This window comes from Coturnix japonica, chromosome 1, assembly GCF_001577835.2.
Source record: "Coturnix japonica isolate 7356 chromosome 1, Coturnix japonica 2.1, whole genome shotgun sequence".
Classification (NCBI taxonomy): Eukaryota; Metazoa; Chordata; class Aves; order Galliformes; family Phasianidae; genus Coturnix; species Coturnix japonica.
The window spans coordinates 45,096,867-45,115,374 of NC_029516.1; the positions used below are offsets into that span (position 1 = coordinate 45,096,867).

The window sequence follows — 18,508 nt, forward strand, 5'->3', positions numbered from 1 at the left end:
AAAGCCACAATATGAACACAAGCTTATAGACAGTTCTGCAAAGCTTGGATCACCCCGTCCTGGCCCTGAACATCTCTGTCCACAAACCTCAGGCTTTACTTCAGTCATTCCAGCCTTTCTAGCCCCATCCCAACCCAGCATACTTCCCCGTTCTTGCAGCACTACTGTCCCACACCATGACCTTCTGCATGTGCACTGCTAATGAAACCAGATGTTCTTCTGGGGTCCAGCCCCTGGCAGCTGGGTGACTTGCTTCTTCCAGGTGATGGGCAGACTGAAACACCCAGGGCAGTTGTGAGCCCTCTCAGAGTCATCGTCCCTGGAGTTGTTCCAGAATCACGTGGATGAGACACATATGGACATGGTTAGTGGGCATGGTGGTGGCGGGTTGATGGCTGGACTAAGTGATCTTAGAAGTCTTTGCCAACTGTAATGATTCTATGAATCTATTCTTTAGCCTCCAGTTAAACTGTGCATATTTCTCCTCGTGGGTTTTTACCTTCTCTCCCCGCTTCCTCCAAGTGAAGGTGAAACAGCAGCTTTTCAATATGACACAACAAAAGCACACTGATAAGGAAGAGGTGAATGTGGAGAAGGAGGAAAGGACTCACAGAAAGGGAAGATTTTGAAGGAAACGAGGGAGAGACAGAAAGAGCTGGGAGAAGAGAAAGTGAGATAAGGAGAGAAAGGAAGGAAGCTACAGAGGGTTAAAAGGGAGTGAAGACAAAAGTAAAGGAGAGGATGTGGAAGGCAGGAGAGCTGTATGAGGGGCAGGGGATTAGCACAGGCTGGGGCTGCTGGAGTGGCAAACACAGATATTTTGGTGAGGAGAAGGTATTTCTTGTGTTCCCATCACCAGTGGACGGCAAGGAAGGCATCTTGGTGTTCTTTTATTCTTTAATTCTGGAAAATATGGCTCTTTCCCCAAATACTTTGATGTTTCTAAGATTGATTGCAATCTGTCTTATTCTACCACTCACTTTTCCTGAACCACAAACTCTGTCAATCTGTCACTTCTCCCATCTATCCACTTCCAAGCTGCCATTTCACTTTGGGAAGCCACAGCAAAAAAAAAAAATCGATATAAAATCCTGGGCCACCATCCTTGCTGAGCAGTCAGCTCTCTTCCTACCCACCAAGAGCTTCACCGTCTGCCCCGGAGCCTCTCTGTGCCACCTCCCCAAGGAATTAAAACAGGACCCCAACATACCCCACACCTCCCACTTCCAAAGCCCTCTTGCCCTCATAAGTTATTCCCCCACCCCGATCCCCCCAGACAATACACACAGCTGAGACACAGCAACAAGAGAAAGGAAGGTGACAGACAGTCCACTGTGCAAAATACAAACCGAGAATGAGGACAGTTTGGGAAGGGCAGAGAAGATGCCTTGGGTCCCTCTCTGGCACACAGGCAGGCACACACACACACACACACACACACACACACACACACACACACACCCTCTCACACAGAGGATGCTCCACATGCTTCAGAAACAGGCTCATGGTAGAGCCAGGGATAGCAGGGGTGGGTTGTCATATCCAGAGACACCAGGTGATGTCAAGGGTGTCATTCACAGGTTACTTTCATGGTTTTCCTCTGTTTCAGAGGTCATGGGGGGCAGCCCTCCATTGTCATTCAGCCTCTTGGCCCTATAGGTCTCATAGTGGATGTTGTGGGTCACTTCTTTCAGGTCCTGAAGGTGAGTCCTGTGTGAGACAAAGTGAAAGGGGATATGATAACCAGCATCAGCGCTATCAGTGTTAGCTTTCTGTCTATCATTTTATTCCTCAAGATAAATGGAAGAATTCTCCAGTCAATCTGGTTAATAAAGTTACCCTCTTCCTATACAGGTGCCATAGTGCAACAGAGAGATGGAATATCTGCATGCAAGAGGACACATAGGCAGGATGCAGAATATAGACTGCAGTCTCTCTCAGTGCTGTGCCCCCTACCCTGTCACTGGACAGCACCACCGAAAAGATGGTCTAGGATAGGGCAGTGGGTTCTTTATCACTGACTTCAATCCAAACCTATGTCAGCAACAACTAGAAGTTGTTGGAATCTAACACAATAGGATTAAACAAGGGTGCTATTACCCTGTGTTTCTTGATGTGTCCGGATCATACATGAAAGCCAGCACCTACTTGACATAGCAGATAAGAGAGGCACTAGAGTACGTACTCCTAAACTCAGTCCAACACTACCCCACTTAAGCTTTTACTGCCTGAAGAAGTGCTTTGTATTCCCTCCCATAAGGGCTATTGCAATTGAAGAGGGTCTCAGGAAGATTCCCTTTTCATCAAAAGATGAGAATCATGGGAATGACTGCGGCCTTACCTAATGACAAAATCTCGAAGCAGGGCAAATTCACAGTGAGTGAGGTTTTCCACTGAAAAGAAAGCAAGGAAATGTTATGTGTGGTTTTTCAGCAACCTGCTGGTCGTTACAGAGCATGGGATGGTCATTGCTATGGGACATGCATGTTTCAGGTGGCATGCTTCAGAAAGAATGGACAGTTGTGTGAACAGCAGATAAGCTCTCAGGCATTGAGCAGATATGCTGAGTGGTCACAGGTGGATTTTCATTGGAAAACCAAGGAGCTCAGCTTCACACACCCCATGGTGTTGAGAATGGTTCTGCTAGTTAGCAATAGTAGTACCGCACTGACAATGGCAGCTCTCTCCAAGCAGAGCTATTTGAGAGTTCTTGCTTGGCTTCAAACAAAACAAAACAAAACAAAACAAAACAAACTAATACAAAAACTCCAAAAAACCCACAAAGGCAAAGGCATGGGAAAGTAGCAATGGGACATGTTATCAGGACCCTGTCATCATCTCCCAAAAGCAAGAATTCCCTTACCTTCAATGATTCCCCAAGGTGTTTTCCTGCCCAGGACTCTTTTGCCATTCACTTGGTACTCCTTGTCACTGCCCACTACTGCGAAGGGCATGCTTTCCTGCTAGGGAAAGACAGGTGGAGAGACCTATCAAACCTGTTCCAGAGAGCAGCACCATCACTGTTCCTTAGCCACCTCTCCTCCTTGCAACTCACCAAATGCAAAGCCTTCTGCAAGGGAGGAGATTCTGCAGAGCAAAACTTCACTCATCGTTGCTACCAATAGCATTTTGGGCTCTTGTTTCACCAGTGTCCTTGCACCCCCTGGACTTGGTGTGTACCTTACATCAATGACAAAAACTCCAGAGAAGGGAGTAAAGCTTTTCTGCACACACCTCCAGCATTTCTGAAGGGCAAGGTGACCAGAGAGGAAGCGCTTTGACATACCAGGTGAGTGTCATCCTGGGGCTCCTCACAGGAATAGTTTGCTGAGAGTATTTCTCATCAAATTTGCAGTTTTTTGCTAGAAAATTTCACAATAATCCCCTCAACAGAACATTCAAAGATCAGTTACTGAAATGGTTGCACTGAGGAAGGCCAGAAGACCCTGGGAGGTGGGACAGTAGGTGAGACTATTGTGGATCAAGGTAGCTTTACACACAGGGAGAAAATTCATGCTTCCAGAGAACAGGGTGCATGAGTTACTACTATCCATAAGGCTGTCTGGTTATTCATAGATTTATCCTGGTTTGTAGACTTCCCTAGGAAGGGATTGCAATTACCACAGGAATGGGATATTTTGTTCTTTATTATTATTTACTCTATTATTTTGTTTATTTCTTACATGTGAGACTGCCAAACCCAGGGCAATTAGGCTGAAGCACAGAACAAATTGTGGTGCCTTCCTCACAAACAGTAGCAGTTTGGAGGAGAAGCAAAACCCATCTGGTCTCCCCCAGAGAGTGTGATGTGTTGCCAAATGGGAAATGATTAATGAATCCGGGGGAGGTGGGAATCTCTGCTGGGGCTATGGCAGCTAGGGAGCTTGAAAGAGCAAGTGTCAGGCTGCCAGGCAGTTAGTTACTGCTAGAGTTTCCTGGCAATTACCACAGAAGACAATATTTCTGTGAATAGTTAAGCCCTAAAATTAAAGAGTGGGCTAACTAAAAGCAGAAGTGTCACAAAGCCAGGAGGAGTTGTCTGTACAGAGGCAGACTGGGTTATTATCCAGAAAGATCTATGTAAGTCTGAGGTACGGAGAGCAGCTTTTAGGGAACAACACCAAGAAGTTCTGCTATGACTTTTGAGTTTGTGCACAAGAAATGACTGAAGGAGGGGAAGGATCCCATGTGCCAGTCAGTCACAGGATGACCATGCGTCACCAGTGTGATGTGATTGCTCAGAGAGCACATGTGGTCCAAGGGCTTAGCAGTTCAGACCTCAGAAAAGACAGGAGTATTGGGTACCCACACCAGTGCCAGAAAATCAAATCAAACTAGAACAGGCACATAATAAAGTAATAATGGAATAGAGGAAAATGGGAAGCTCAGCCAAAGGAGCTTGTCTCATTTAGCTGACCAGAATAAGGCCAGCACAGGATAAGACTGATCTCTAGTTGATGGGACCAGTAGGTAGGAGAAATGTTCAGGTCAGTGTTGGCACAAGGACACATATAATCCTGGGTACAACCTGACCATGAACAAACACAAGTTGGAAATTGGATGGTTTATACCTCTCTGAGGTAGAAAGAATGAGACATCCCTTCTCAAAGGAATTGGCAGGACAATGCTCTGGACTGCTTTTCAGGTAGAGTTTGGCCTGAGCTCAGGAGATGATTGTTTGGGACAGGGATGAACTTGGCCCTTTTGTCCTTAGCAGAGGCCAAACAACATTCAGCAAGAGGAGGTGAAGTACAGTCCATCCTCACTCAGCCTTCCTAGCACCCTCTGGAGATGACAGGGACAAATTAAACTAGGAAGGATGAATGGCATTCTCTTGTGTCCACTGCACCTTTTGCTCAGAGAGCATGAAGCACTTAAAACCTAGTGACACATGTCTGTTTTACTCATTAAATCTGACCAACCCTCAACCACCCTTCCCCTCCCACAATAAAATGTTTCCTACCCTGATTTTGTCGTTTTCTGTTTTATCCTCCAAGTCCTCATCAAATTCTTTCTGAGGGTAAAACTCGATCCCATTCACTTCTAGTTCTTTGCGCACCTGGACAGAGATAAATTTTGGAGCACAAAGCAACATAAACCTGAAGGGAAGGCAGGCAGGATGGTTGGGCAGACATATCTGGGACATCCTTCCAGTGGGGAAAGGCTAGAAGGACTGTCCCCATTGAGGTGTGAAGCAAAGTGAGGACACACAATAACAGTAACAAGTCTTTCTTCCCCATCCCAATCTACTTATTTGGCTCTGTAATTCCCATGACCGAACATATCATGGAATGTCACAGGGATGCCTGCTGTTCTTCCCCCTCTATTAGATGTGATCTCAGAGCCATGGACAGCTGCATCTTCAGGGCAGTGCCAGGACTTACCCACCAATCCAATGCTGGCCTCTAACTGCCCTGTGGACTGAATTGCATTCCCAGCAGAAAGGATATGGCTCATTTCTCCAATCTCCCAGCCAGGGAAGGGAGGGATCCCATGCAGAAGGAGAGATACTCACTCTTTGTTTGAATTCAGTCTTCTCCTCCAAGGTCATGGTGTCAGCCTTGGCAATAACCGGGATGATGTTCACTACCTTGCTGAGATGTTTCATGAACTCCAGGTCCAAGGGCCGCAGGCTGCAGCCCAAGAAGGAACAACATGGAAGGGGTCACTTTACCCTCCTTGCCCTTCTAGTGACTGTCCCAGCATCAGGGCATCAGCGAGACCTCCATGTTCCCATCCATCCTGCCCACTCCCAAAGAAAACACAATTGTGTTTCTCCTGCCTTTGTCATCCAGACCCTTTCAAGCCCTGCAATGCCTGAAGTTAAGCTAATAGCATCCAGCCCTGCTGGAAGGAATCCTGGTCCCGTGGCTGAGACTGAGCAGTACAGGGTGTATATCTGCCATATGAAGTGGCATGAAGGAGATCAGGAAGAACAGGGAACTGCATACGTACGAGTGGCCCGTGGGGGAGATGAAGTAGAGGCAGCAGTGCACTCGCGTGTCTGGAATTCGTTTCTTCCTTGCAATATTCACCTCCTCTTTCAAAAATTTTTCATATTGCTCGTTGATGTATTTCTCAATAGGCTCCCAGCTGTTAAGGTGGGAGAGAGAGATGAATCGACAGGTACAAATCTCCTCATATTCCTGCCCACAGTGTTCCCAGCTCTGACAGCAGTTAGGCAGATTCTGGCATTAAATAAATAAATAAATGAAAAACCAACCCACCACCAGCAGAGATGTTTAGGAGTTTTCCAACTGAGCAAACTGCTATGGAAGTCAGCAGTTAAATCGGTGGAAGAGGGAAGAAAAGACCCGATGGTGCCATGGCAAGGGGCTGCTGGGGAGCGGACTCTGTGGGAAATCTTGGGAAAAAACTGAATTGCCTGATTCTGGGCAGAACAGCTCAATTTTCAGCTAAAGGAGCATGTGTAGAATTCAGTGGAACTGAGTCTGAGAAGGGAATTACAGCTTTTTTGCCTGGTTTCCTGGCAGCGAGTTGGACTGGCTGCATGGCTGCATTTTATCTGTATTGGGGGTGAAGGGTTGAGAACAAACTGAGGGCAGGTGTTTCCTAGTGTTTGAGTGGGGCAAGGTTTTTAAGACAGAGAAATAGGCACTCACTATTGAATGTGTACATACCTCTGAACACACACATATACCCATGGTGCTCAAAATTCTGCATCCCAATTTCTGACCCCTGAGTGCAACAGGCTCCCAGTCACTTTCCAAGATAAGTAAGTGAGCAATACTCCATGTATCAACGTAACTGCAGCCCTTTATGGGACATAAAGGTCTCTACGAGGTAAAACTTACCAGTTCTCATTGTTGATCTGGTCTCCAAATCCCGGGGTGTCAATCACTGTCAGCTTCATTTTGACCCCACCTTCTTCAATAACTGAGAAAGAAATTGCAAATTGGCATATGGCTCCCTGGGAACCTTCTCCATCATGAGTCCCCATGTCTTACAAGAGAACAAGTGTATCCTGCCCTCATCTCTGTCCACCAAGCACAACCATGTCAGGCTTCGTCATGTCTCAACTCTTGTGACCCCTCTTGAGTTCCTGACTCTGAATATCGGTAACCTCTGCATTAAAGCTACCTGATATCACTCTTCAGTAGGAAAATGGATTTGTGCTTATTATGTTGCCCACCTAACTTACACAGCTTGTCCTCTCCTCCACATATCATATTGAAATTGAGATGATGATCATTGCTCCTCACTGTTTAAAAGCTAAGCTGATGTTTTGCCATGAGAAGATGTGCTCTGCCAGGTTTCAAATAGGACCCAACAGTCCAGTTGGTATAGAGCACTGAATGTCTGCAGATAGGAATCACAGTGGTTAATCCACACACACAGACCAATGTCTTGGCAAGGGAAATACCTCTAACATTTTTTCTGCCTCTTGCTTTTGTCTATGACATCAGTGGAATGGATCACTGCTTAAGAAAAGCACTGGCTACATCTTAGGTCACCTAAACCTGGCACTCCTCCTTTAGCTTCCCATGGAGAAAGGGCTGCCTTACAGCAAAGTACAGGGTTCTTCTGCAGAACCAGGCAGAAGCATCAGCCTTGCCTGCATCCCAGCAGCCTGGCTCTTACCATGTCCAATGGCTTTGATCTCCACTGTCTTGGGGATCTTCTCCTCCCGGTTCCAGCCTGAAGATTTGCGGCTCACTTGGGATTTGAAGAGGGTGTTCACCAGCGTCGATTTTCCCAGCCCACTCTGACCTGAGAATTGCAAAAAGGAAGCTTATGACATCTGCCACAGCCCAGCAATGGCAGCAGACTCAGAGAACAGAGCCAGAATGAAGTGTTGTAGGTATCTCCCTGTCTTGTACAAGGTGACATTTCAGATTGGATAACAGGATTTTTTTTTCTCTGAAAGAGTGGTGATGCATTGAAACAGGCTGCCCAGGGAGGTGGTGGAGTCACCGTCCCTGGAAGTGTTCAAGAGCTGTATTGGATGTGGCACTGAGGGACATGGTTAGTGGGCATGGTGGGGATGGGCTGGTGGTTGGACGAGGTGATCTTAGTGGTCTTTTCCAACCTTATGATTATATGATTTTCCCAGAATGAGCGAGCGCTCTCTGATCCTTCATGCCCTCCCTTCAGGGCTTGCTCTCCCACCTGGCCTCATGGGAGAGCATCCAGCCACAGTTCCCATTTCCTCCACCGATCCCTGCCTACCTACAACCATAATGTTGAAGTCGAAGCCTGTCTTCATGGTCTTCTTGCGCATCTGCTCAATGATGGTATCGATACCAATGTAGCCCAGTAAGTTGGCATTGATGCCCATGGGTTTCATTGGCACAACTGGTTTTTGTCGCGACTCTGGCACTAGCTCAGACATGGCTGCTTCGTTTTTGTTCTCCACTGGTCCTGCACAGGGAGAAAGATTGAGAAATCATCACTCTGGTGTGATATAGACCTCCCTGCTGCCCAGTGGAAGGCAGTTTTAAGTGTCCATTTCAAGGGCTGCTGAGCATGACAAGACAGCAAGATTTTAGCAGTAAGGCTCTTCATGGGGAAACATCCACTTGAGTTTCCAGCATACTCTTCTATATATTACTGTGGATGAGGAGTTGGACAAGCATTTCTCCTTGAGCACAGAACGTGTTGATCGCTATCTCCAAACAGCAGCAGCACACCTAGTAAAGTTGGCTGGGCTCCTAATCAGGGACCAGAACACCAGTGTGTGTCTCCTGCTTGATTTGCCTCCCAGTTCTCACCAGGATCCACAACCTCCACGCTTGCCTCCTGCCCGCAGATCAGCGCAGTTTGTCATGCCTTCCCATGTGTTTTGCCCTCCCTCCCCTCCCTGCTTCTTCCATGCAAAATAAACCAGTAGAGAGAAAGGACCTGAGGGCTTCCTAGTCTCCCTGACTCTTTTTCGGGTGATGGCGCACACAGCCTGGGGCAGGCCTTGGCCATTCATCTCCATCTCTTGCCTCATTAGTGAGCAGCTCCCACTCACCACAGAAGGAAGCTGGAGGCTGGGAGAGGACAAGGCACAAAGGGAAGCTGTTATTGGTGGAAAAGGGAGGCAGGAGGGCTGGATCTGGACAAAAAGATGAAAGGGGGATGGGAATCAAGTACCCTTCATATACAACCAGCTGCAAACTGGAGCCTCTCCCACTCTAATTACTATGCTTTGTCTCATTAAATGGCTATTTTTCCAGGACAAAGACAGCATGCTCTTTTGCTTAGTAAGCACTCCTCTTATTTTGAATGCTACTTCCATACAAGTATCTCACACTAAATTATCCCTTTCCAGCATTTCTGCATGGTTTGTTTTTGCTCCTCTCAGCAGATCCCCCTGGCTGCAGAAGAGCAAGTGAATTTCCAGGCAGGTGACTGCCATCTGGGGGGGACACAGGGGCTGGGGTCGCTGACAGCACTAGGGAGAGCTCAGATAGAACAAGCCACAGGCTGGGGAGATTAGGGAGATTTTGTTCATGGATCAGTGGTCCTGAAGGTCTCAGCTCTGAGCCAACTCTGCTGGAGGATGCCCCTGCCTCTCCTCCCCATGGAGCAGTGCCTGGGGGGACGAGGGCACAAAAGAGAGTGCTGGTCAAGCCGGGCTGGAGGTTGGGAACACTCTGCGCTGCTGGCAGAGGCGGTCTGCCTATCTGAGCACTTCTCACCACCCTCTCCTCCAGCCATCACAGCTCACCTGTGCTCTCCTGCTGACAGAGCCTCCCCTCAGGCTCCCCGTGTCTTTTTCCAGTTCTCTCAAAGCTGCTGCCAGCCGGAAAAGCCTACTGCATGGAGAGACAAGTCACCCAGCTCTTCTCTACCCTGCCCTTCGCTTGTCCTCTCCTTCCTGTCCTGTGCCACCTGTACTATCATCACATGGCTGAGCCATGTCCCAAATCTTGCAGTACCCCCACACAGCCCTGCTCAGTATCTTTCCAGTGCTGGGATAACTATGGAGAGGACTGAAGGCAGAGGGTAAGCAGAACCATCACTTTTTGTTCCTGGCCACAAGCTGCCAATATCTGCCAGAGCAGCCTGCGCTGGGGTCCCACCTACCCGACTGTGGGAGAAGGCAGAGCAGGGCGAGATGGAAGGAGGGAGCTGGCATCCACCCTCAGGGCTCATTATAAGGCTGATAACCCATCCCTTGGTCCTGCTGCACTGAGGGACACTTAGCTCACAGCTGCTGCTGACTGCTGTGGATGCTGCAATACTCGGCCATCCCCAGGCAGCCTTCACTATGGCTGAAGCACATATTTCCAAGTCAGGTCTCAACAGTCTGAGCACCTATAAAAAGCCCTGAGAGCAGGGGAAAGAAAAGAAGCTCAAGAAGTCTTCTTAAATAATTCCTGGACTGTTTGGGTCTGGGAGTTCTGATTTCAGGGTCAGAAGGTCTCAGGGTAGAGAACACCTCTTTTTTCTCAGTCACTTGCCTTCCCCTCCATGTAGGATGCTTCCCACACAGGCTCTAAATAGGAACCCGCATTTTACAACTGGATATCTGAGGGCTCTGTGCTATGATTTTCCATCTCTTGGCTCCTACAGAGGAAACCAAGGAGACTGAGGGCCAGCCAACAGGAGGTGAGGGTGTGCAGGACTAGAGCCAGAGCTATGGGGCACCTTGAGCCACAAAACACGCCTGCCTTGTCCTTTGGGGATGACTCTACTTTAGGGACTGTGATGCTAATGCTGCTGGTAAGCCTCATTACAGCTCTGACTGAATGGTCAAGGGTAGCATTTTGCATCCCAGGCACATCCCATAGTCCCACTGACCATTCCCTCCAATGTATCCATTGATAGAGAGCTATGGTCAGTGCAGCTGTGATGAAAAGAGGGTTAGCCAAGGTTAACCACTTGCATCCGCTGTTGGTGTTACCACCCATTTCCCTGCTGCTTTGTTCTGTGTGCTAAGCAGAGCTGATTTAAGAGGCTGACTGTGGTGATGGGCTCCCTGACTGCAGGCAGAACTGTGCACCTGGGGCCAGGGCTTGCACAGAAAATAGCTGCTGCGGGTGCCCAGGGAGGCCCCAGTTGGCTCTGCCGACCCAGCCCAAAACATCTCCCTGAAGGCCTTAGCCAACAATGGGCACCACTGCTGCACCGCATCCATGACAGAGATGGCCCTGCAGACCAGCTGTGGGCTCAGACACAGGGACCTCTATCAATGCCATCCTGGGGTAGGGCAGCCCCGATAACCTACATACAGCCTTATCCCCTCCCCCTGCCTTCCCTTCCTTTGTCTGAGTGGCATGTGGGGGGGGTGCTGCAAACAGGCGGCCACCACCACAAGCCAGCACCCAGCTCCGGAAAGCTGCTTCACTCCCACACAACACGGCCTCGCTGCAGCTCTCCTGCCCTAACTGGAGGCACTGACCCTTGAGTGTCACACTCCTTTTCTACCCATATGGCTCCATAGCTGCATCCCAGCTCCCCAGACTGAGCACCGCAGGGTATTTCAAGCTGGGCACGGAACCCTATCCCAGCCTTTTGGGCTGCCGCAGCCTTGCTGGCAGCAGCCTTCCTCCATGTGCCCTCACCACTCTGCAGAGAGCTTTGGCTGCAGCCAAATCTAGGGCAGTATGTGCTGAAGCCTCTCCGGAGGTGCAGGAGCTGGCACGAGCTGGCACATCCTCAGCTGTACCCCAAGGCGAGGGAATGCTGAGCATCCCAGGACCGGGGCATCCACCCCAACAGAGCTGCCTGTCCCCAGCCTACCCGCCAGCTCCCACGCAGGCAACTGGGGAGCAGCACAGAGCATCCCCACTGCCCCGGCGACAAGGGACAAGGCAGTGGCAGAGCAGCTCGTGGGCTTTCCCGATCCTGGACCAGCTGGGATTATCTCCGTCCTTCAGAGCAGCCCCTGGCGACAGCTACTCTGCATCAGCACCACAACCGCCAACCCCGTTCCTGCTCCTTCGCTGCTACCATTGAAAGATGAGAAGGAAAAACACGAAGCTGATTCCCCCCTCTGCCCTCAGGAGATACCGACTCCCAGCAGCGTGGGGTCACAAGAAGCCCGGGAGTCCCTCCGGCATCGCCCATCCCCGCCAGCCCGCAGCTCCCTACCTTTGAACATGAAGCTTCCTTTGTCTGTGCTCACTCCCGAGGGGGCGGCTTTGCCCCCGCTGGTCCTAAGCTCTCTGGCGCAGCGCGGTGGGCTACAACCCTCCGCTTTTACCTCTCTCTTTCTTTCCTGTCCTCTTCAACCCCCCGTCCTTCCCCTCCTTCTCCAGCGGCTATTTCAGCCGAGCTGAGATGCTGGTGCTGCTCCTGCTGCCACTGTCATGTGACCTGAATATTAAACATCACTGCAAAATCCCCCCCCGCCCGCGCTCCCTCCCCAGCTCCATCCCCGCTCCCCACGGGTGGGCACGGAGGCGGGGATGGAGGAGCACCACGGATGGGCTCCACGCACCGTGAGGGGGCCTTTGCACAGCCACCCACCCTCCAAGCCCCACACATCACCTTCTCCCTCCTGAGCATCCCTGGTTTAGCTGCCTGTTTGCAGAGGGGGTATTTAACCATTTGTGGCTGAGAAACCATGCTCCCCTCCTGGAGATTGCTTTATTTTAGGGGATGGCGAGGCCTCACAGAGAGGGGAAGCTGGGAATTTGTGAGCAGCTCTTTAAGACCCATTTGCCCTTCAGCTCTGCTTGCGGAGGCGTGAGAAACCTCTCCTCCCTTGGCACTGCAACTGCTGGCTGCCTGCCCCCAGTGCAGAGACACAGCCGTCCCCTGTGCAAGTGTGTGTGTGCATGTACATATAGCACACACACAAGGTGCTGCTGGTTGTGTCTGGGAGCCCTGTGGGTCACCCATCTGGTTTAGAGCAGGATGCCTTTTCCCTCTGTGTTTCCTCCTCCAAGGTCCCCACCACATGCTGCGGCCACCCCAGCTCTGAGGGTTTAGAGGCTTCCCCCACAAGTGTGCCCAGTACAGCTGCCTTGGGATGGGCGCACAGACAGACAGACAAGGTTCCCCTCCAGACATGCCCCTCACCTGCCCCTCAGCTCTGTCAGAGTGAGGGGGAAACCCCCCAAGTCCCTGCACTGCCCCACACAGCATCCCTGTTGCCCCCAGCCCACCTCACAGCACACACCCACCTGTGTGTGGATCTCCAGTGCTGGACATCTTCTCCACCGGTGCAACCCCAGCCCCTCCATGTCCTGACATGAGCCGTGGGCACGGGGCCACAGAGGTGATGGGGGCCGGGGCTCGTGGCCGATGCCAGGGAGCCCCCCCAGCCCCCTGCCGCAGAGTGACCCAGAGGCAGCTCCGCTGGGTGGGAGCACCAGGAGGGCTGACCCGCCGTGGCACGGGGCCTGGGATGCGGCTGGGGCCAGCCAGCCTGGAGGCAGGAGGGTAGAGGGCTGGGGTGATGTCCTCCTCCATGTTGGGCTGTAGGCAGAGGCGTGAAGGCGTGGGTCAGCTGGGCCCAGCAGGGTGAGGCAGCTGGGGGGCCCAGCCCTGACCCGCCACAGGGCTGAAGGCTGCCGAGCCCTCTCCAGGGAGTAGCTGCTGTCCTCCCGGGTGGCCTGAGCACCCGCCTCCAGCCACCACAATGGACCGCTTGTGGCCTGCCCGAGGTGCCCCCACACAGCTGCCCGGCTGCTCCCACCCCCACCATTCCCAGAGGCGCTGCAGTCAGGTTGTGCTATGGGGCAGCCCCACACACAGCCCCACGTCCTCCTTGGTGGTCCCTCTGTGCTTGTGAGCCCACTGGTGGCAGGTTGGCTCTCGAGCAAAGCGAGCAGAGCTTCCAAAAGATAGCAAAACACTTGGGATTTTTGAAATGTTTTCCCTTTGTATCTCTCTTTTTTCTTTTTCTTTTTCTTTTTTTAATTTTCAAATGGCAAATTCCTTGTTCACAATGTCTGCCCTCAGCAAGGAAGGAAATGGTGCTCAAATGCTCCACTGCCTTCACATGGCCTTGGCCAAAGACATGGATGGATGGATGGGGTTGGTGGTGTCCCCGTAGCAGGAACTGAAGGATGGGGCTGAGGCTGAGAGGCACCATCACCCCAGGGGAAGGCAGTGCAATCTGTGACTACATGAAAGCCTCTATACAACAGCCCGAAAGGAGGCTGTGGTGAGCTGGGGGTTGGCCTCTTCTCCCAGGTAACAGCAATAGGAAGAGAGATGATGGTCTCAAGTTGTGCCAGGAGAAACTTGGGTTGGGTATGAGGAAGAGCTTCCCAGAAGGAGCGGTGCTGCAGTGGCACAGGCTGCCCAGGGAGGTGGTGCAGTCACCGTCCCTGGAGGTGTTCCAGAGCCGTTTGGATGTGGCATTGAGAGACACTGGTGGTGGGGACGGGCACTTAATAATCTTAGAAATCTTTTCCAACCTTAATGATTCTATGATTTCTATACATGGTGCAGGGAAAGGGAATGAAATGTGTGAGAAGTGCAACTTAATTCTGCCCAGTGTTTTCCAGCTCTGTCTTCTCCAGTGCTTTATGCATCTTAATTCAGTATCTGAGACTTCCCCTCTGCCTCAGATTCTCTGCACAGCTCTCACCAAGCAGACAGTCTCAGCTTTCAGCCAGCATTTGCCTTTGACTTAATTGTTCCCAGACACCCCTCCTGCATGCCCAGTGCAGAAACCTTGCCAATGGAGAGCTCTCAAAGACCCAAATTGAGTGCTAGCTAGACCCAAATCTAGTGCTGGCTAGAGGCAGCTCCGGGGGGGAACAGCAGGGAAACAACACAGCGGGCACATGATTTGCACGCACCTTTATTCTGCTGTGGACTCTATAGACAGTAGTATTTAGTGAGCCTTGGAGAGATCATGGCATGGAGCAGGGCAGAGGGCTGGGGCAGCAATGTGGTCAATAAAGGTGAGGGTGGCATTTGCAGCACAGTTCTTTTCCCAGCCCCAAGCAACCAAGGCACAACAAACATGGAATGCTCCTGTGTGAGGCTGCAACTGTGTTTTAAGCCTTTGCTTGGCACGGTGAGCACAAATTTTGGCACAAATAAACCTGCTGGCTCCATTTCCCTGCTGAGAGAAGATACCCAGCCAGGGGACTCACATCAAGACCCCCAATGTTTGTCTGAATGGAATGGGTCTCAAGCTACCATGGCCTGGAACAGAGACTGACAGCTCCTGCCAGGGCACCCAGTGTTGGTGGGGAAGGTAATAGTGGTAGGTACTGCTGCAGTCTGGGAGGATGAAATGTGCCAGAATAACCTCAGATATTTGCAGGATGCTGTGACCCATTCCTTCCTGAGCCAAAACCCTCAGAGCTAAAAATTGCCTTTACCCTCAGAGAATTACCAAGGGCGTATTGCTCACTTACACCAGCCCAATGCTTGAGACCTGTGTTGGTTCAAGGAACCACGTGGAAGGGCAGTGTGTTGTCCCTTCTCAGAGACTTGAGGGTAGAGGGATGGCGCAGAGCTTGTGCTGAAGTGACAGCCAAGCGACAGCAGCACAGAGCTGGAGCCTATCCACACTGAAGAATGCAGCTCACAGGGATGTGTCCTGTCTCATGCAGTGGCAGAGAGCAGAAGGGTGGACAACTGGGAGAAGTCTGCATGACAGATCTGGAGAGCTGCAGAGCAGCACTGCATGATGCAGGACTTGGACAGACTTCTTCAGTAATGATGTTCAGTGCAAAGGCAGAGATCCTGAAAACACCAGACTGTGAGCACCAGGCTCTGAAGTTCTCCATCTCCAAAACCCCAACAGAAAAGCAGAGCTTCTTCAGTAGGGTTGGTCTCAGGATCTTGCTGATCCTTTGTTTGGTGGAGCTTCACCTGTCCTGTTACCCATGCAGAGACCTTCTGGGGTGGTTCCAAGAAGCCAGGCTGCTCCAGCTCAGGTGACAAACACGGGACCATTTGTATGAATGGCTTCAAGAGGTGACATCATCCCTGGGGAGGAGCAAGGACTCTTGGCTGGAGGATGGCCTGCAAGCTCATGAATAGCTCTGAGCCTGCTGTGCTCTACAGACCTGAGGAGCACAGGGCCAGAGGGTGAGTGGCAAACAGGAGACCCACATCAGCAGAGTATAAATGCCATCTCACCACCTCTGGCCTTTCATCCACCTGGTGGGCACATCAGACCTCAGGCACCCCAAAGGCCAGGTTGTCCCGAATCATCAGCGTCTTCCGAAGGTCTCGTTCCATGATGGGTCTCTGCGTTCGCCACTTGTGGGCTTCATGGAGGCCAGGCTCAAAGTAGTAAATGCAGGCTCCAAAACCCACCAGGATGAGGATGGAGATCATCAGGTACACAGGCACAAACCAGTCCAAGAAGTGCGGCATGGCTGCTGGAGAAAAGGGAAGACAGCTTGTGGAGCACCCAGAAAGCAGCTCCGTAACGAGCGACGGGTCCCACCACACCTCCTACCTCCCACCTCCTTCTATCTTCATGCTCCATGAGATGCTGCAACAGATTGCCCAGGGAAGCTGTGAATGAAAGGGCTTGGGACAGGATGGGCTTCGAGCTCCCTTCCAGCCCAAACCTTTCTATGGTTCTATGATTCTATGATTCCATCCTGGGCCTGAGCTCCATTTTGGTTCCCTCAGGACCTTCTGTTTGTGGGATTTATTTTTTTATTTTTAATACCATAGCAATCAATGGATTGAACTGCACCCAGAAGCATTCATATGCTGAGTGGCATTGGCAGCAAAATCCCCATCCCTGCTCCCAAGCTACCAACAGGAAGCATGCGAATGTGACTTCTATTCCTGCCCTTGGATGAACATTTCTGTGGCACGGGGTTAGAGCTGAAATGAGCTGCAATTCTTGCTAACATAAGCAAGAAATTGCCAGCATCAGAGAGGAAGAAAAAATCTATTCCCTCCCACCTACTGGCATAGATTCTGGATATGTATTTGTTCTGCTATGATAGCAGAGGAGAGCTTAGCAGGTTTTGGTTCCTCATATCATGCTCTTTTGCTTTCAGAGCCTTTTGCTTTGCCCCCCATTTTGCTGCCAGTGTCATCTCTGAGACCTTGAGCGTTTATCCCAATTTCCTTCCACGGTCTCCTGCTTTCAAGTGCTGAAAAGAGGGACTTTCATTTGAGATGTCACCTTTCTGGAGCAGCTCTGCGGATTTTAAGTGTGTTTTAACCCTCGCAGGACCGGAGCATCTTAGCATCCCTGTGGGGCACCCGCAGCCTCTCAAAGACACAGCGCCGCAGCTGCCATAGCCCTGGGGAGCTCGCTGCACGCAGTGGCATGGAAATGGATCTGCAAGAGATGGGACACGCAGCGGCGCCGAAGCGATGCCCAGGGAGACGCGATGTGACTGCCTGCACGCAGGCAATGGGGGCACAAATGGGCAGCAGCGGGCTCACCCCTTTGCTTCACCTCCCCAGTCCAGAGGTGGGCACCCCGTCCCCATGCATCGCCTCTTACCTCCTTCCTCGCCGCGGGCGGCGGGATGGGGCCGCTGCCACCGGGATGAACGGGGCCGCTCCGCGCTGCCTCTGCCGGTGCCGGTGCTAAGCGGAGCGCGGGGCGGCAGCGAGCGGCGGAGGGAGGCGGGGACGCAAGCAGCCTCCTCCCGCGGGGCAACCGGGGCTCCACCAGAGCCCCCCAAATCCGGAGGAGGGACCAATTGCATCCAGCACCGGGCTGGGTGCAGCCCCGCTGCAGGCGGTGCTGGGATACTGGCAGAAGCGGTTCTGAGAGTGCATGAATCCATTCCCAGCCTGGCAGTAGCTCGGATGGAGATGGGAACAACACATGTGCTTGCCTTCTCTTCGTTTTTGTTGTTATTATTGTTTTCCCAGCCCTGCTGCGCTCTGCAGCGGGGTCTGCAGGGTGTTGCATGGCTTCCTTCCCATCCCTCTCCCGCTGCAGCCCCACGCAGCCAGTGTCGGCCATGCCTCAGGTGCCGTGGCAACAGCTCTGCGTGTGACCGTCTCCCAGGTGCTGTCACATCAGTGGCTTCTCAGCAAGCGAGCACTGACGTGCCACGTGCAGCTCAGCCGCATGGAAACGCTGCAGCTGCAGCTCAGCTCTCGCTGTGAGTCCAGCTGCTACACGCCACTCGGCATCTCCCAGCCGTATCTACACACAGACTGTCCTGCTCCGTGCCCGCAGCAGCAGCTCCAGGCAGGAATCCCTGCACATGGATCTGCTCGAGCAGCCCAGCAGTACACGAGTGGCTGTGCAGCCTGGAACTATGCCCTCTAGGGGAACTGAGCAGGTTATAACACCACTGAATCTTTAAGGTTGGAAAAGACCTCTGAGATCATCTAGTCCTACTGTCAGCCCACCCCACCATGCCCACTAACCGTGTCCCTCAGTGCCACATCCACACAGTTATTGACATCCAGTGATGGTGACTCCACCACCTCCCTGGTTGCCAATGGAGCCCCTCCAGGCTCCTCAGCGGAGGATAAAACCCCAGCGAGAGGCACAGACCCCCAGCTCTGGCTGCCACTTGGGCTTTGGGTCAAGAAACGGCTACGAGCCAGAAATATCCGCCGTCACTTCTGCTTCACCTGCCACGGCGCCGGCGACGAGCGGAGCCGCCTGCCCGTGTCAGGATCAAAGCGGGCGCCATGTCAG

At 51.8% G+C, this 18,508-nt stretch overlaps 2 protein-coding genes across 6 annotated transcripts; both read right to left on the reverse strand.

The window, feature by feature from the left end:
* Window positions 1-870: 870 nt before the first annotated feature.
* Window positions 871-12,464, reverse strand: SEPTIN3 (septin 3). Of its 4 annotated transcripts, XM_032444515.1 has the most exons (11): window positions 12,046-12,280; window positions 9,677-9,764; window positions 8,191-8,382; window positions 7,603-7,731; window positions 6,816-6,897; window positions 5,956-6,093; window positions 5,516-5,633; window positions 4,964-5,059; window positions 2,864-2,963; window positions 2,342-2,393; window positions 871-1,710 (listed from the first exon to the last, which is right to left on the reverse strand). In XM_032444515.1, exons 3-11 carry the CDS (start codon window positions 8,351-8,353, stop codon window positions 1,575-1,577), a joined length of 1,014 nt encoding a protein of 337 aa, XP_032300406.1. In that variant the 5' UTR covers window positions 8,354-8,382; window positions 9,677-9,764; window positions 12,046-12,280; the 3' UTR covers window positions 871-1,574. The 4 variants fall into 4 exon arrangements, with proteins under 4 accessions (XP_032300406.1, XP_032300407.1, XP_015716797.1 ...); XM_032444516.1 differs by lacking the exons at window positions 9,677-9,764; window positions 12,046-12,280 and adding an exon at window positions 12,445-12,464; XM_015861311.2 differs by lacking the exon at window positions 9,677-9,764 and having other exon boundaries at window positions 2,864-2,960.
* Window positions 12,465-14,697: 2,233 nt separating this feature from the next.
* LOC107313268 lies at window positions 14,698-18,469 on the reverse strand. Of its 2 annotated transcripts, none has more exons than XM_015861391.2 (2): window positions 17,348-18,469; window positions 14,698-16,250 (listed from the first exon to the last, which is right to left on the reverse strand). In XM_015861391.2, exons 1-2 carry the CDS (start codon window positions 17,634-17,636, stop codon window positions 16,042-16,044), a joined length of 498 nt encoding a protein of 165 aa, XP_015716877.1. In that variant the 5' UTR covers window positions 17,637-18,469; the 3' UTR covers window positions 14,698-16,041. The 2 variants fall into 2 exon arrangements, with proteins under 2 accessions (XP_015716877.1, XP_015716867.1); XM_015861381.2 differs by having other exon boundaries at window positions 14,698-16,253; window positions 17,348-18,467.
* Window positions 18,470-18,508: the final 39 nt, after the last annotated feature.

What these genes read in the sequence shown, in the direction of transcription:
- SEPTIN3 (XM_015861304.2), bottom strand. An exon ending in AGACTGAATTCAAACAAAGA is followed by an intron (nt 5,060 to 5,515) that starts GTGAGTATCTCT and finishes ATCTCTGTCCAG; the next exon opens with GTGCGCAAAGAACTAGAAGT. An exon ending in CAGAAAACGACAAAATCAGG is followed by an intron (nt 2,964 to 4,963) that starts GTAGGAAACATT and finishes GTCTTTCCCTAG; the next exon opens with CAGGAAAGCATGCCCTTCGC.
- LOC107313268 (XM_015861381.2), bottom strand. Translation starts at nt 17,636, where the DNA reads ATGGATTCATGCACTCTCAGAACCGCTTCTGCCAGTATCCCAGCACCG. An exon ending in CGCCCGCGGCGAGGAAGGAG is followed by an intron (nt 16,254 to 17,347) that starts GTAAGAGGCGAT and finishes CCTTTTCTCCAG; the next exon opens with CAGCCATGCCGCACTTCTTG.